The sequence below is a fragment of the Epinephelus fuscoguttatus genome, linkage group LG4, assembly GCF_011397635.1.
Source record: "Epinephelus fuscoguttatus linkage group LG4, E.fuscoguttatus.final_Chr_v1".
In the NCBI taxonomy this organism is placed as follows: Eukaryota; Metazoa; Chordata; class Actinopteri; order Perciformes; family Serranidae; genus Epinephelus; species Epinephelus fuscoguttatus.
The window spans coordinates 11,091,680-11,107,293 of NC_064755.1; the positions used below are offsets into that span (position 1 = coordinate 11,091,680).

At 40.5% G+C, this 15,614-nt stretch overlaps 1 protein-coding gene and 1 long non-coding RNA gene across 3 annotated transcripts in view; one reads left to right on the forward strand and one right to left on the reverse strand.

Annotated features, from left to right (window-relative positions):
• Positions 1-2,352, reverse strand: part of LOC125887102 (spondin-1-like) — a 140,641-nt gene extending 138,289 nt beyond the window's left edge. Inside the window, exons 1-2 of the mRNA XM_049573635.1 lie at positions 1,786-2,352; positions 493-599 (exon numbers count right to left, since the gene is read on the reverse strand). Of these exons, the coding sequence (XP_049429592.1) occupies positions 493-599; positions 1,786-2,011 (333 nt within the window). The 5' untranslated portion in view covers positions 2,012-2,352. The remainder of the gene's footprint in view (positions 1-492; positions 600-1,785) is intronic.
• A 109-nt stretch (positions 2,353-2,461) lies between these two features.
• LOC125887103 (uncharacterized) lies at positions 2,462-12,111 on the forward strand. 2 transcript variants are annotated; one of them, XR_007449123.1, is made up of 3 exons: positions 2,462-2,625; positions 5,543-5,667; positions 11,675-12,111. It is a non-coding gene; the product is annotated as an uncharacterized LOC125887103 (long non-coding RNA). The 2 variants fall into 2 exon arrangements; XR_007449124.1 differs by lacking the exon at positions 2,462-2,625 and adding an exon at positions 5,258-5,306.
• The last annotated feature ends 3,503 nt before the right edge of the window (positions 12,112-15,614 follow it).

Genomic DNA, 15,614 nt, shown 5'->3' on the forward strand with positions numbered 1-15,614 from the left:
TCTCTCCTCAGGAGCTCTCTGCTGCTCAGTGGGAGCCGTGTTACTACTGAACCAAACATCTCACATCTCTCTCCTGCTTTCTCTCGAACCTTCTCTGTTTATCTCTTTTCTCTGTCCTCACATGCCTCTGCCTCTCTATCTTCCTCCTCTGCCTTCTCCTTCCTTCTCTCCTTCTTCCGCTGGAGGAAATATTTGATACTTAGTGGGAAAGATGCCATGTCTGCCTCACCCAAGAAGAGGCGCACCAAAGAGGCAACTAGATTCTCTTTTCTTCTCCACCACAGCGGGAGAGCTCAGTTTTCTAGCTTCATCCAGGGGAGCTGTGTTTATGTCTGTCAGCGACACCTCCTTTAACCTCTATATCAGAAGACAGCGGGGAGCAACTAAATCAACTCCCATGTGCATGCAAATGAGTCCATCTTTTTTGCGAACTTTCCCAACTTAGAGCACATTCAGTATTCTCCCTTTCCTCTGGCACCTGCTGATTCTTACCTGGAACTGGCCGGTGTAGTCGTCGTCCGTGGTGCCCTCTCTGCCCTCCTTCAGTGCGATGAGGGTGAAACCTCTGAAATAAGCAGGGCTGGTCGCCAGAAGGATTACTGTTAAGGAGAGAAAGTGTGTATTTACTCTACAGACACACCAGGGAGTAAAGCAGCACGTATAACACCATACGAGGGTCATGACACAGGGTCACTCTGGATGATACACAGGAAACACATGACAGCAGCATTTCTATGTGCATCACTGTGATGTGAAAGAGTGAGGGCTGTAAATAGAGACTTAAAATAAAATAAAAGTGAGCCTATACAGGGAGTTCGGTGCAGGGAACAAGTCAGGAACAGGAGCGACATGATTAGATATGGGTGGATTTTTTTCCGGCTCGCCCTTGTGTCCTAACCTTGCATTTTCATACCAGCCTATTTATCTTAAAATTTGCTCCCAGGCCTGAGAGGTGTCAATATTTCCAATCTTATCCAGTTTTTAAAAAGTGAACTTGCTCACTATTTAAAAGCTGTGAAGACTTGGAGAATAACTTCTTTTTTCCCTTGGGTGGTGTCCTTCACAGGTCCCTGATAGCTGATTAGAATTTAGCCCTGCATTGCTAAATGTGGCATAGCCACAAAAAATTGCATGATGTGGAGTATGATGTCAGTGGGGAGACTTTAATACAAGGTGACCCTTGATTTTTGTTCTTGTATTTAAGGCCTGTCAAAACTGAAAATCCACCCCTCCTATCACTGGAGTTAGTTTTAATGAATAGAATTTGCAGCAGAGAAAGTGAAACAATATTTAAAATGTTGATTATTGAAAACTGCTTAGTGTTAACTTCTAAACTCACCAAGAATCTTTAGGGGTCAGTAGCTTAATTGGAGCCAGATCTGCGTTTCTGTCTCCGTGCTGTGTGTGTGTGTGTGTGTGTGTGTGTGTGTGTGTGTGTGTGTCCTTGCTTGCAGGAAGAGGAGAGGAAGTGAATATAGGTCAGACATTATAACACTAAGTAGCCTTATCAAACCACAACTCTCCCTGCAGGAGCCAAAGGAGGCGGACTGACTAGTTTGGAAATTGTGTCTCCCAGGCTGCAGTGTCTAATACAATTTTAGATTACTACGGCTAATCCTCGCAGTGTTCGGTGGTTAGACACGCTCAAGTTTTCTGTAAATACAATAAAATAAAGATGACTATGCTTGTTTGGCAACACAATGCGCTGTTTTCCAACTTAATCAGTCCACTTAATTTGGCGCATGTTTACGCACTGATTGCGCAGATGGACTGGAAAAACTCTACCTCTGTAGGTGCTGCCCGGCTGATAGGTTTCCGGGTCCCCCTCCACTCTGAGCCTGAACTCATGGTGCCCATCCCTCCGGGTCCCCTGGGTCTGCGCCCGGAGGATCCGCCCGCAGTACCCGTCCGACCTGCCTCCGGAGGGCTCCTCCACGAAAGCGACTGCGTTGCACACGAAACTCGAGACGAAATAGTACTGCAAAAACAGCAAATGTAAATACATTCCCATTTCGGAGCCCGGATATGAGTGAACAACGATAGTTCAATCACAAATAAAAACCCAGTGGAAAGGCGAAACAGCGGACAGAGGATCAGTTCCAGCCCCTTCCTCGGGAACTCCCACCAAACTACAGCAGCGTCACAGTCAGTGGTAAAGGTGAAGAGAAGGAGACGAGTCCATCTTCAACTGGAGAGAGCGCGTCAGGGGCGCACCACGTTGTAGAGGTGCGGAGAGAGGAGAGAGGAGCTGCTGCTGTTCTTGAGTCAGTGTGCGGTGTTGATAGAGAGCTTGGAAGCAGCGGGGGGCCGCCAAATAACCGAGCGCGGGTGCTCGCGGCTGTCTCCTTGACTTGAGGCGAGGGAAGGTCCAAACTGGAGCTCCGCACTTTAATAAGAGCCAGCCCTCCGCTAATACACAAACATAGCTACACACACACACGCATATAGTACCGTGCACACTCTCTCCGTCTGTCTATCTCTGCGGATCTGACACGCGGAGCTGCCTGTTAGGGAAGCATACACATGTTCTGCATTCTGACAGCAAATTTTATATTCTCTGTGTGGGCTGTATGGGAATTAAAAGACAATCATGAAGTTACGTGTATGGACAGTGCGCACTTAAAAGTAAGTAGAGTCACATTTAGAGGAAAATAACATTTATTAATCCCCATCTACTGTGCGCATTTTTGCTCCATAATTTGTTCAATGGACAAATGAAGTATGGCCATCATTTAATTTTAAGCTTTGTATATACTGTGGGATTCGGGGGACTTGAAAGACACCATAAAGTTATATAATAATATTATAAACTCAACAGATACAAACTGTAAAAGGTTGTGTTTGGTCCTGTCCTGTGCGTATTTACGCATTAACTGTTTCGCTGTTACCCGAGTTTATCGTGTTTTAGGAGCTATGACCATCGCCTCATATTAGTCAGTTACAAGCACAGAGAATGTCAGAGGCTCCTCGGTTTATACAGCGCAGGGACATCTGAGCAGAGGCACCAGAATCCAGTCTGAGCTGCGTGCCACTCTGAAAAGAAATTATTGATCAAATTAATTACTGATTTTAAATAAGCGTAATTATAATACTGTGCATGAACACGAGCTCTATCATAAGCCGCTGTCGTTTTGTTTGATAATTTCATCTTGGATTAAATGCACACTTTGCTCTATGGATCTCTATAAAGCACGCACTCAGCTTTCCTCACAACATCTCCAAACGCTGACTATAATCCCTGGTAAAACACTTTCACAAGACATACATGCGTTTGCAATAAGAGGCTTTGGTTTGGTCACTAGGCGTCGCCAGAGTATCTTTGCACCTTTAGGTCCTTGAGAGCTACTTGGTAAATTTGTCATTCTCCTCATCACTGCACCCTTTGTTCTCCCATCTCCTCAAGTTCTTTATCATAGTGTAGAGAAAAGTATGAGGGATTATGGAAATGCAGGCTTTAAGGTTTCATATTAACTGTGTGGTTTTGACTCATCTGAAGGAGTGAGTTAAAGTTAGGTAATCTTCTGATCCATTTCCTTTTTTGTAAGTTGTTTTTTTCCTTTATGACATTTTGCAATCCTCTTTTATTCTCTCTGAATGACAAACATACTCAGCCGTTGTGAACTTTAACTTTGTTTATTTTAAAGTGCCAAATGTGTGTGTGGGTGAGTGTGTGTATAAATAATAAAACCTCAAGGATATGAGCTGGATCAAATAAACTTGCACTAAACTAATTTGCGCATGTTTTCGTGGCTCTCCGTCCACATGTCAAACATGTGTGTGAGTCTTCATGGGTGTGTGTGTGTCTAAACGTGGGGAGGGTTACCTAAGTGAAAGCAGTTCTCAGAGCTGGAGATGGTTAAACTAAACAGCATCAGCCTGGATGTCTCTGTGTGATGGATCCCATCTGGAGTGACTCTGCACTATAAACTGTCTGATGGATGGCTGACGTCTGGAGCGTACCCTTGACCGAGATTTGAAGTCAAAAACAACCCACTGACCTTTCAGAATGAAAACAACCTGTTTGCTCATCAGCCAGTAACATTCCTGCATTCAAACATCCAGTTCTTTTATTCAGTTTGAGGAAATCCACAAGAAACCATATAGTATGCCATCCAGAACATCATGTGAAACTGTCATGAGTAGTTTCACCTTATTCAAAATTGACATTAAACTAACTGACTTGTGTTCACACCAGGCATGAATAACAATATCTGCACAGGTGAATAACATGGAAAGTCAGTGTAGAGACACAAACTTCCACTGGGTGGTGCAATGGATGCTATCCGATGCAAGTGACACAAATGACACAAATTGAGCAATGCAAAGGACGCGAAAAGGCTTATTCGAGGGAGCTGAAAATTCTAAACTTCAGCAGCTGATTCACGCCGCAGCAACCAATCAGCATTGAGATCCTCTGAGGACATATGAGGCAGGGGATGTACCAGTGGAAGTTCATTCATCAGAAAAATAGAGGAGTAGCTGATCGTGTCAGTCTGTGGCCACCCTGAGCTGTACGACACCACCTCCTGTTTTTACAGAAACAGGTATAAAAAGAAGCTCAGACTGAAAGAGTGAAAAATGGTGGTTGCAAGAAGCCCCTCCCCTCTTGGGAAAATTCAAGTATTTTGGGCACTCACATTACTCATGCGTATGAAGGGAGTCAATACAAAATATTCTAGCATTCACACTCGAGCGAGTGACACATCACGAAAATTCACATCACATTTCGTGTGAACGCAACGTTATATTAGACCCTGTGATAGAATATTTAGCTGTATAGCTATATTAGGGATGTCAGTTTTGATTCATTTTGCTTTCAATTGCCCTCCCCACATTAAGGGCTCATTTATGCTCAATGTAAAATATAGAGACGGAGACTAATGGAGCCCTCTGTCCATACTCTAAGTTTATTTTGTCCGTATATTTTTACGTTTTCTGAGGGCTTACAGATACAGAACAAACAAAGCAGTACTAACAGAGATCATGAGGTAGTGTAGCGTAGTTTCAGCGACATACAACCATGGGAAATGACTGTGAAATTCAAATATTGGCAGAATGGGATGAATCAGTGATATGGTGTAAAGTATTCTCTATCCACATGTCAGGATGCATATGACCAGACAGACCACCACCATCTACAACGCTGTCTCTGTTTAAAGGTGCAATATTATGACCTCCTCCACCTCGTTTGTTGTTGTGAGAATTCTGACTCTGCCCTCTAGTGCCATCTATTGGCTGTATCTATGCCATCACAAAGGACACAGAGGAGTATGAGGGCAATGACATTTACAACATTTGAAATGGATGTATGTATTTTTGTACGGAAAGGAAGTATAAATGAGCCTTAACCAGTAACTAATCAGTTCATTTTTAAGAAAAAAGACACGAAACACAAGGGGCCTTTCCTTTCAGTCCAACACTTCATTGCAACGGCGACTTTTAATCTTTTGTGTTGCAAATGTCTTGCCTTTTAATTTATTTGTTGGCTTTGCTGACAGCCAGCCGACTACATAGCGCTCACTGCCCTGTCTCCTCTGTTTAGCTAACGTTAGCCTTGGCCACTCTGAACTGCGCATCACTCGATCCGATGGGAGCTTGTTGGCAGCGCTGCTCATTTGGAGATTACTGCTGACTGCACAAACATGGTGGCCTTCCCAGGTTACCCTGGTGAGTAAGTGGTTAAATTTTGAGACACAAAACTCCTTTTTTCACTGTTTTTCTGTCAGCTACACTAGCCATGCTGGCACTGCTAACGGTGCTAACAGAGTTAACAGTGACAATGCTAAAAGGAGTTTGCAGCTGTGTGCAGTGCAGTAAACCGAGGAGTACGCCGACGTGCATAATTGGTCAACAATATCCCTGGCGGTTAACTGATTAATGATTCCCGTTGACATTTCCAGTATACATTTATGTTAAAAGAATTCATGGCAGTATCAGCATTAAATAGATGCTTCAACAGACAGGTGTAAAATGCTGTCTCATTGTATAAAATATCTGCTTTTTCAAAGTCCTGCAGCCACCCTAATAAAATATGCATTTGTCTTTAGTCAACTTGCCTGCTTGAATAAGACTTTCATGAGGGTAATAAGGTTCTGATGCAGGAAGCACGGGCCAAAAGGATGTATTAAATATGAAAATTGCACTGATCTTAGTGTGTGGAAGTCATTTCCTCTAATGGACTATAAGGGTCCTGAAAAAAGCCCTCAATATTGTGCTCAAGTGTGTATTAGAATTTCTAATCATTTTACAAAGCTTTTTTTTTTTAATTCTGCTTGTAAGAGGCATTTGTTTCATTTAAGTCCTTATTTATATCTCAAGTAATGAAAATGGATTGCATGCATTGAATTGTATTGCCTAAGTGCTCATTGTTGAACAAACATATTCCTCATTTTGTTTTGTATTTCCATAAATGATGAAGGAGATATGTTTTACTGAAGTAGCAGTGCCACCACTTTGTATTAATTTTAGTAGTAAGTAAGAGTAGTCTGTTTGTAAGATAAACACAATAGAAGAATTTTCTTGTACAGTTAAGTGCTTAAAGGCCCATTGGCCACCTGTGTGACAAAATACGAAAAAGCAAGCCAATCACCAGAATATATGAAACATGCAAACATACAATGCCAACATTTTCTTCTAATGACATGGGCTCAAAAAAGTCCAGTCTCATGTTCAGTGTCCATGCCTGAAGGCTGGGGTGGGATGGGGGTGTGGTGTCGCTTAGCCAGTCCATCTCCACAGTGCTCCAGAAAAGTCTGGAAGAGCCCATTATCATTCTGATAGGGGTACAAATGCTCTGGGTCGTTTCTATTTCTCTGAACCAATCACAATCGTGTTGGCACTAAGCTCAGGATGCATGTAAGATGTATTCTAAGTGAGCTTACTAACATTACCTAATTTTATTATGAGTTTGAAATCTCACCGCTTCATAGCTAAGACAGGACTTCTGCCATGTTGTGTGTGGTCACTGAGTCATCAAGCTAGTCGTTGATGGTTGCTACACAGACATAACTTAGCTCCTTTTTGCACGGAACACACTGCCTGCGTGAGCAGCGAGTGTACGTTGAAGAACCTTAAGAATTTTTTTGACCCCAGTGTTAACAAGTTAGAGCAGCCACACTGCTGGCGTGAACAGTGCTGCTTAGGCGCCGCTCAGTTGTTGCTTATCTGGGGAACATCTAGAAAATTGGAAAAAAAAAAAAAAAAATTCCCATGTGATGCATGTGGTTTTCAGCAGAAATAGACAATAAAATTGGCCTCCTGATGATAATATTGACATTACACCACCTTTCACTACAGTTTCAATTTCAATATTTGTCACAGACATGATAAAATATCTCTTTTTATCTCAACATTTCCTGTCTTCATTTCAAAATCAATGCCCCCTGACAGCATTTCTGTGGATTGAATCATTCAGTTGTTAACACAAGAGTTTTTATTGCGAAATATTTGCAAAACCATGTTGTTGACGATGTTGTGGCTTGTGTAGCTCCATAAATAGACAGAGTATTGGATTTTAATTGCGTAAATACAGTATTTACAGCACACAGCTCGGCAGCAGGCTGCAGCAAGAAAGCTGTCTGTGTGAACACCACACGTGTAAGCCATAGCAGTTCAGTGGGGTTAACGTCACATGCTGCTCATGTGGGCAGTGTGTTCCAGCCGTGAGTGTGCTGAGCATGGAAATAAAATACAAGTAGAATGGACATTCTCATTCAAAGCAATGTAGCAGGATGGTTACAGCAATTTTTGTGTTATGTATAAACGAACCAACTTGTGGCAAGTTGTGAACTCACTGGGGCAAGTTTTTTTAGTCATGACCAAAATGGTAATCTCAAACTAGCGAATGTGACAGACTTTACGGTAGGGCTGGACGACAAAAAACTTGACAGGTCCTTGCGATATAATTTATGTCAATAACAATGAAATAAGTCCTTGATATGAATAGATCTAACAACCAATCAGACAGCAGCAATAAACACAACAGTCGGTAAGTCTGCTGCCTGTTTGTAGGAGTATGCGGCTATGCTCCACACACAGACTGGACAACAGGCTAACCTTAGAGCAAAGCCCACAGCGGAGGCAATGAGACATACTTTCGGATATATTTTACCGGAGCTACTGATGACAATGCTCACTATCCATCAGTGCAACAAAAGGGAGACAGTATAATCAAGTTATTGAACACGCAGAACACAAACTTGCAGAAATATGATGTCTATGGCCATTCTGCCTGCAGTAACTTACCACAGAGCTCATTACGCTAATGCACTAAAAGTGAACTCATGCTATACTTCAAAGCTCAGAAAACTGTTGACAAAGAAGGTAACACCATGTCAGTTATATGGAGGACAAAAGTGACAAAGTGCGGTAGAGAACAGTTTGCAAAATATGCCATCAGTTGGTGCTAGCTAAGGAAAATAAATAGAGAGTTATAGATGTAACTAAGGTTCTATGAACTCTGGATGACTGCCACTATGATCATCTGAAACCATTTCAGCGATGGCACTATTATTTTAATGTTACAACAAACGGTTGTATTGTTTGTATATGCTAATAAACTATATTCTAAAGTTTAATAAATGAGCCCTTTGGTTTCTTCAGGCGTTAGTTGTCACCAGGATACTCTTTGAACTGGCAGAATTATGAAATTATATATTGTGAAAAATATTGAAATTGATCAATATGGGAAAAAAATAATGATAATGTTTTTTGCCATATCGTCCAGCCCTACTTCACTGTTTCTCTGACATGAAATGTGTGTCACCATAACAACTACCAACAATTGCCATTTTCTTTTGAACTTGTCCAATGACTCCTGCAAACACTTCAATGTTCTTTCTGTTCATTCTGTTGTTATGGTGGCGGAAACAAACATTTTAGGAACATTTGACAACCTCTGTTTATTTAAAATTAGACATTAGAAGTGACCAAGATCAGGAGCTTGTCTGCCAAAATTAAAAGCACCATTCATTCATGCCATCACCCTCTGGAAATAGCTTGCAACTTGCCAAGTAGGCCTAATTGTACACAATTAGATTTCTCCTATCCTAGGATTAGCGCTAACTGCCTATGGTAAGGACATAAACATGAGAAAATGGGACTTTTGGCAGCCTTAAGGCTAAATGTAATTTTAATCACAAACATCTGAATTGGACAGACTTGGAAATAGCTCTGGTGAAAAACTGCTTAAAATCAGACAAAATGAATGTAGCACTTACCTGCAAGACTTCAAGCATAATGAGCCATTCAACATGGTAGACATTTTGACTCATCAAATTTTAGATGACAACTTTAATAATGATAATAATGTTCTGTTTATGTGTGGCAGTGCTGATATTGTGTATACTTATTCACTCAGAAAGCTGACTGGAACATCTTATGGTAAAAGAGCCATAATTAATATTGGGTACACCTGTGCTCTGCCCATCATAATGAGTCCAGATGTATATTGTGGTAAAAGGTCAACTTGCTATTTTCATGGGCAGAAAACAGATGTTTCATATCTGCAGTGCTCTGTTGATCTGCAAAAAAAAGAACTTATGATACTGCCAGACACTGTATTATTGTTTGATTATTAATGATTCTTGGATGGAGACTGACCATTTCTCTAGTCAGATATTTGGTGTCATGAGTACTCAGATATAATGGACCAAACTCATGACCTCAACCAGTGAAAATCATGTATCTCCATATATTTAAATCTGAATAAAATGTTTCACTGTCTTATGTTGGAAAAAATCCAAATACACATCATCATAAAGCCTACAACAAAGCTGCTTTCCTTTTCCATAAAAAATTGACATTTTGAAGATACATGACTTTCATTGGACGACAAGGTATCTCAAGTGCTTAGGCGTTATATCTATATATAAAATGTGGCCACGCAGGAGCACAAAGTCATATCACAGCAAGTAGCTTTTAAAGCACTGTAGGGAGCTGGTTGCTCTTTGAACCTGAGTTTTATAATGACTTTTCCCACTGTAATATCAGATATAGGCTCTCTGCGTTCCATTTAACAATGGAGGGCTCCGAAACAGAGAGCCATAAGAGACAAATGAGATCTATATATCAAATTAAAGCACTTTATAAAATCCACCGTAGCTAATACTGAAAGCAAAATGGCCAAAGTTGAATTAAGTGGGGAAAAAATCAGAGAGCTGAGGAAGGTGTGAGTATATTGGCTCTCTTGTATAAACTTAGTTGAAATGTCATTTGTAACCTTTTGGACTCAAGGCCAAGCAGCAAATTCTCTTATCTCTGCTCTGTTGAGGAGACATCCATCAGTTGTGTCATCATGGCTTGCTATGAGACAGCACACTGATAAGCACAGGCATGCACACTCACAAGCACATGCACACACTACACACACTAGATGACCACTCGAACTAGTGAAATCCTGCCAAATGATCACTGACTGTATCACTGCACAGATAATAGAACATCAAGCAGGTGCAATCAGCCGTGAATACCAAACATAACCACAACAGATTTTGTGTGGGTAGAACATATGTGTGTTTTTAGTTGCAAATGTATGAGCATAAATGTGCATGTGTCTGCACATATACACTTATGTGTGACTATGTTGTAATTAGACTGTGCTCAATAACATATTTTTTTGTCACTAGATATAAATGTAGACAAAATAATCTAAGAAACTCCGGGAAAAGAACTTAAATTTGCCCTATGGTATTTTTAAAATGACAGTGGATTAAATAATTAGATGCAATGTGAAAGATGTTTGTAGTGAAAATCAGTCTTGTTTTGGTTCAGTCTCTGTGTTCTCATCAGACTTATTTACAGCTGCAGAAGTTAGCTGTTTCCACCTTAAAGCTCTAATCAGTATTTTCATATGATCAATTTATCAAATGGTGACAGTTATCACTCAACACTACAGTTCCCTTAAAGGGATAGTGCACCCAAAAATGAAAATTCAGCCATTATCTACTCACCCATATGCTGATGGGGGCTAAGGTGAAGTTTCAGAGTCCTCACAACACATGCGGAGATCCAAGAAGAGAGGGGGTAGCAACACAATTCTACCTAATGGAGGCTTACAGCGCCCCAGATTCAAATGTCCAAAAACACATAATTGAAACCACAAAATATCTCCATACTGCTCATCCGTAGTGATCCAAGTGTCCTGAAGCCCAGACATAAAAAGTTGTTTGGAAAAACGTCATTTGAACTCTGTTTTCAGCCTCATTGTAGCCTGTAGCTCTAACTGCCTCTCTGTGCGCCGCATTCACGTGTGTGCGCTAGCGCGAGACCGTGAGACATGGGCATCGCGTTGATGTGTGTTCACGTGCTTTCGCTGGTCTCGCGCACAGTAGGTGCACTATCCATTTAAGCTCTGCAAACCTTTTGCCATATTTTAAGTTCATTATCTTCTTTTGAAAATTTTAATGTTTGGATTTAGTCTCGCCGCCCTCATCAACCTTGTTTATGGGTGGGGCAGCAGCAGGCAGCTGTTTCTAGTTTAAAAAAAAAAAAAAAAAAAAAGGAAGCTTTGGTGAACCCATTGTACACTCCCTCACCAGCACCAAAAAGCAGACTGACCAAGTGTCCATTGGTGGAGACCAAAACAGAGCTACAAGGAGAATTAATATTGGATTTACAGCCTTTGAAAGACCCATTGCTGTAAGGCAACTTTTATGTTTTCTGCTTTTTCCAGTAGGGTACCACTTCAGAGCTCCAAGCTCAGGCCCACCCATCTCTGACACTGGGACCCTTCTCCATCACCAGGATCCATGGTGGATGTGTGTCTAGGCGGAAAATCACGTGTCACACTTCCTTATCAACATACAACGTTTACATACCACTGTATTATATTATTATATTATATTATATTATTATATGTAATGTATTGTATTATATTATTAAAGTAGCCTAGAATAAGCAAATATTTAATACATTGTACCACATCCATGCCACATAAGTAGGCCTTTTATAAGCTGACTGATCACATTTGGTTTTATGTTTAGGCTACATATTGTATGTCATGCTTATTGTTAATAAATTAGTGTATTATACTGTATGATTAGATGCTGCTGTGTATCATATGTATCATATGGCGATCATCAGGACACAATAGCATGCGTTCATAAGTTTGACTAAGCCACATGTTAGATAATGTAATGTTAGAAGCAAATAACTTTTACTAATCTTACGGGTTTGTTTACATTAGCTAGCTATGCTAATGTCATTAGCAAACCATCTTAATTTTAGATAACTTTAACATTACTTTGCTATCAACATTAGCATAGCTAGCTAACATTAGGAAACTCATAAGGTTAGTACAAGTTATTGCTGCCTAATATTACGTTACCTAACTATTTAAGTTACAGGTATTGAAATATTAGGTTGTATTGTTTACCTTGGTTACCTTTCCAATAAAGTCAAAATGCCCCAAAATTATCTAAATAACAATGATAATGATAATAATAATAAACTTACTTCAAGCTTTGGTGTAAGTTACTACTACAGTACAATTGTGGTTATTTAACAGCATTTTTCAAATCTGTTAATCAGCAGTGCACATTGTGGGTGCATTTTCTTACTATAAAAAAAGCAGCACACATGAGCTAAAACTAATTGTGTAAGAAATATGTAACTTCTGTGGAGGTTAGAAAGTACTTAACATTTGCATGCAACCTAATTTGGCACACTTTTAAGGCAATTCGTACACTGCTCTTTATAACTCAAGGAGCTGCACAAATTGTGGTGCAGTGCTCTGACTGATAAGTTTAATAAATGAGTTTGGAGGAAATGAGATGGAAATGATTTGGAGTTGGCTGCTTGCAAACAAGATTGAATTCTTGATATTCATTTGGAATTGTGAAAGAAGACGTGCCAATGACATACTGGTCTGTTCCACTGAAAAGAGGAGACACACACATAGTCCTACATAAGAGTCATTTTCTTTTCTTTTGGCGGTCTCTTCTCACCGGAGCAAAGCTCTGGTCCGGTGGAAATCACCACCCCGAAACGTCTGATGGCCATGCAACAGTGTGTCTGCCAACAAATTATAGGGACTGAACATCTATTACAAAATGTCAGTCTGCTGCACTTATCCAAAATTATTTTAAAGCATGAAGCATAATTTACATGCACTCATACCTCCTGAAGCTAAATGAATCATTCATGACAAATTGGTGGAGATATAACAGCGTGACAGCACGTGTATGGATATTACTTTCATGCAGTCCCCATGCATGGACATCTCTGTTCCATTTCCAAACCCCCACTGCCCTGACACTCACCACAAATATCAGGCTCTGTCAATCAAATTTAACAAGCTATAGATGGAGGGAGGCAGTGTTGGGGGGGTGGTGCTGCTGGAGTGTAGTTGCAGCGCTCAGAACCAAACAGGAAAAAGGCTGAAAGTAAAGAGATTCAAATTCAGAGTGACTGAGAACTGAATTAAAGTAACAGCAGGTAGAGCGCTGTATAATGACACCAGCCTGTGTACATCGTGTGTCTGTGAAACCAAAGGTTTCACTTCAGGTTGTCCAAGCCTTCTGATTACCAACTATGGACTGCCAGGAGCAAAATTCAACACAACTGAATCACTTTATAGTCCTGTAATAAATATTAAGTGGGGGTGGGAAAAAAATAATCACCCAGCTCACTGTTTTAATGAGAAGAAAACTCAGTGTTCCAAATGTAGCTCGACTTTATCAAATCTTGAAACAGTATCAGCCCTGAATATCCATAGCAGGATGGAATAATTGAGCTGACATTTGGAGAGGAAGCAGGCAATCAGTTTCTCTGTGTTCTGTCTGCTGCACCTTTACCTCCAACTAATCTACACTCTTATTAAAATATTCTGACTGCATGGGATTGTCTCTTTTTTCCTGTTCCTCCACTTTCTTATCCTTCTCCTTTTCTCGCCTCCCACTTCTGTTAAAAAGCTCTTATCAGCCACACCAACAGTGTGGCTAAATGGATGGCATTGTTGGACAGTGGGTTGATCTGTCAATCCACTACTTTGGTCCAGACTGAAATAACTCAATAACTATTAGATGGATTGTCGAGATCTTTGGAAATACATTCATGGCCCCAGAGGATGAATCCTAGTAATTGTGGGATTCCACCAGACTTTTCGTCTAGTGCAGCCAAAATTTTGAGCATCAAACACTTCATTTCCTGCATTCTGGTGAATTTTTATGCACCAATTTTGCCTCTTCTTCACCAGTTAATGGTGTAATTGTCTTTAATTTTGTCAAAATGATAGTTCTCTGCTACTACATGTTTTCTTTTGGGGGCAGGGTTGGGCAAAGGGGACATGCCATCCCCCCCAAATATCTACATCTATGCATATGTTTGGAAATTGCAGATTAAATAGTCAACTAAACCCATTAAGAAGAGCAATGTATTCAGACAGAGTTTTTGTGAATTTGATAGTACGATTGCTTAATTGAAAGTACAGTAGTGCCATTGCCAATAGTGGGATAGTTAGTGGGCTAAAACTGTTGAGGTAGCACGTTGAAAGGCAGATAGTTAAAGTGTTTTAAAAACATTCGGCCACAGGGGGAGCCACAGCGATTGGTCGCATTTTAGCCATTTTTAAGCATTTTTCTGTTGTTATAGCGCCACCCAGTTGCCATTTAGAGTTAAATTTCTCCAGTCACCTTGAGCTTCCTGTTCTACATATCTACCAAGTTTAGTAAAAATCGATATAGCGGTTCGGCCTAGATAAGAAATTAGCTCTGTAGCGCCCCCATTTTGTTTGATGGGGTCAATAATGGAGGGGTCCCCTCAGATTACGTGTGGTCATATGCCTACAAAGTTGTGTGGTGATCGGTGAAACCCTTGAGATGTTATACACCTTTATGTGATGAGCCACGCCCTCCACAATATTCATTGCCTTATAGAAGCTCAGTTTTAGTAAGTTTTCCAACTTTTGCCAAGAGGGAACTTTAGATATTGGTCCCTAGATTATGTTCACCCAGTTTCATGCAGATTGGTCAAACTAAGATTCATAACAAATTACCTGCAAAACCAATGACATTCCCATCAGCTTCAGAACTTTACTTTGTTCACAATTACAATGCTAACATTCTGTTGTTAAGGAGCTATATTGCTTACCAAGTTCACCATCTCTGTTTCGCCTGGTAGCATGCTATCAGTTGCCAATTGGCACTGACCCTTAGGCAGAGCTGTGTCTGATGTAAATATCATTTGTTTTGCAAGTATTTAGTAATAAACCAGAATATTGGACAAGTTGGAGAGGACTCTACCTGATGATGTTGCTATGAAAATTTATCGCAGAGGTAGAGACATTTTATTCAAATCCACAGATGTGAATCTTATAGTGGTGCTAGAAGGAAAATCTGGGTATCACCAAAGTCAGTGAGATCTGTACAAAATTTTATGGTAACCAATTCAATAGGTGTTGAGATATTTCAGGCTTGACCTACACGATGGGCAGGCTAATGGGCCAATATTACAATCCCTGGAGTCATACCATTACTGTGGCTAAAAAGAGATGCACAGCATGATAAAGGTACAGTTTAGCAAAAAAGATTGCAGATGTGCGGTCATGCTTGGATATAAGACCAGAGCAAATGTCAGTGCACATACTTGTAGATGAGATGACATTTTGGAGAAGCTAC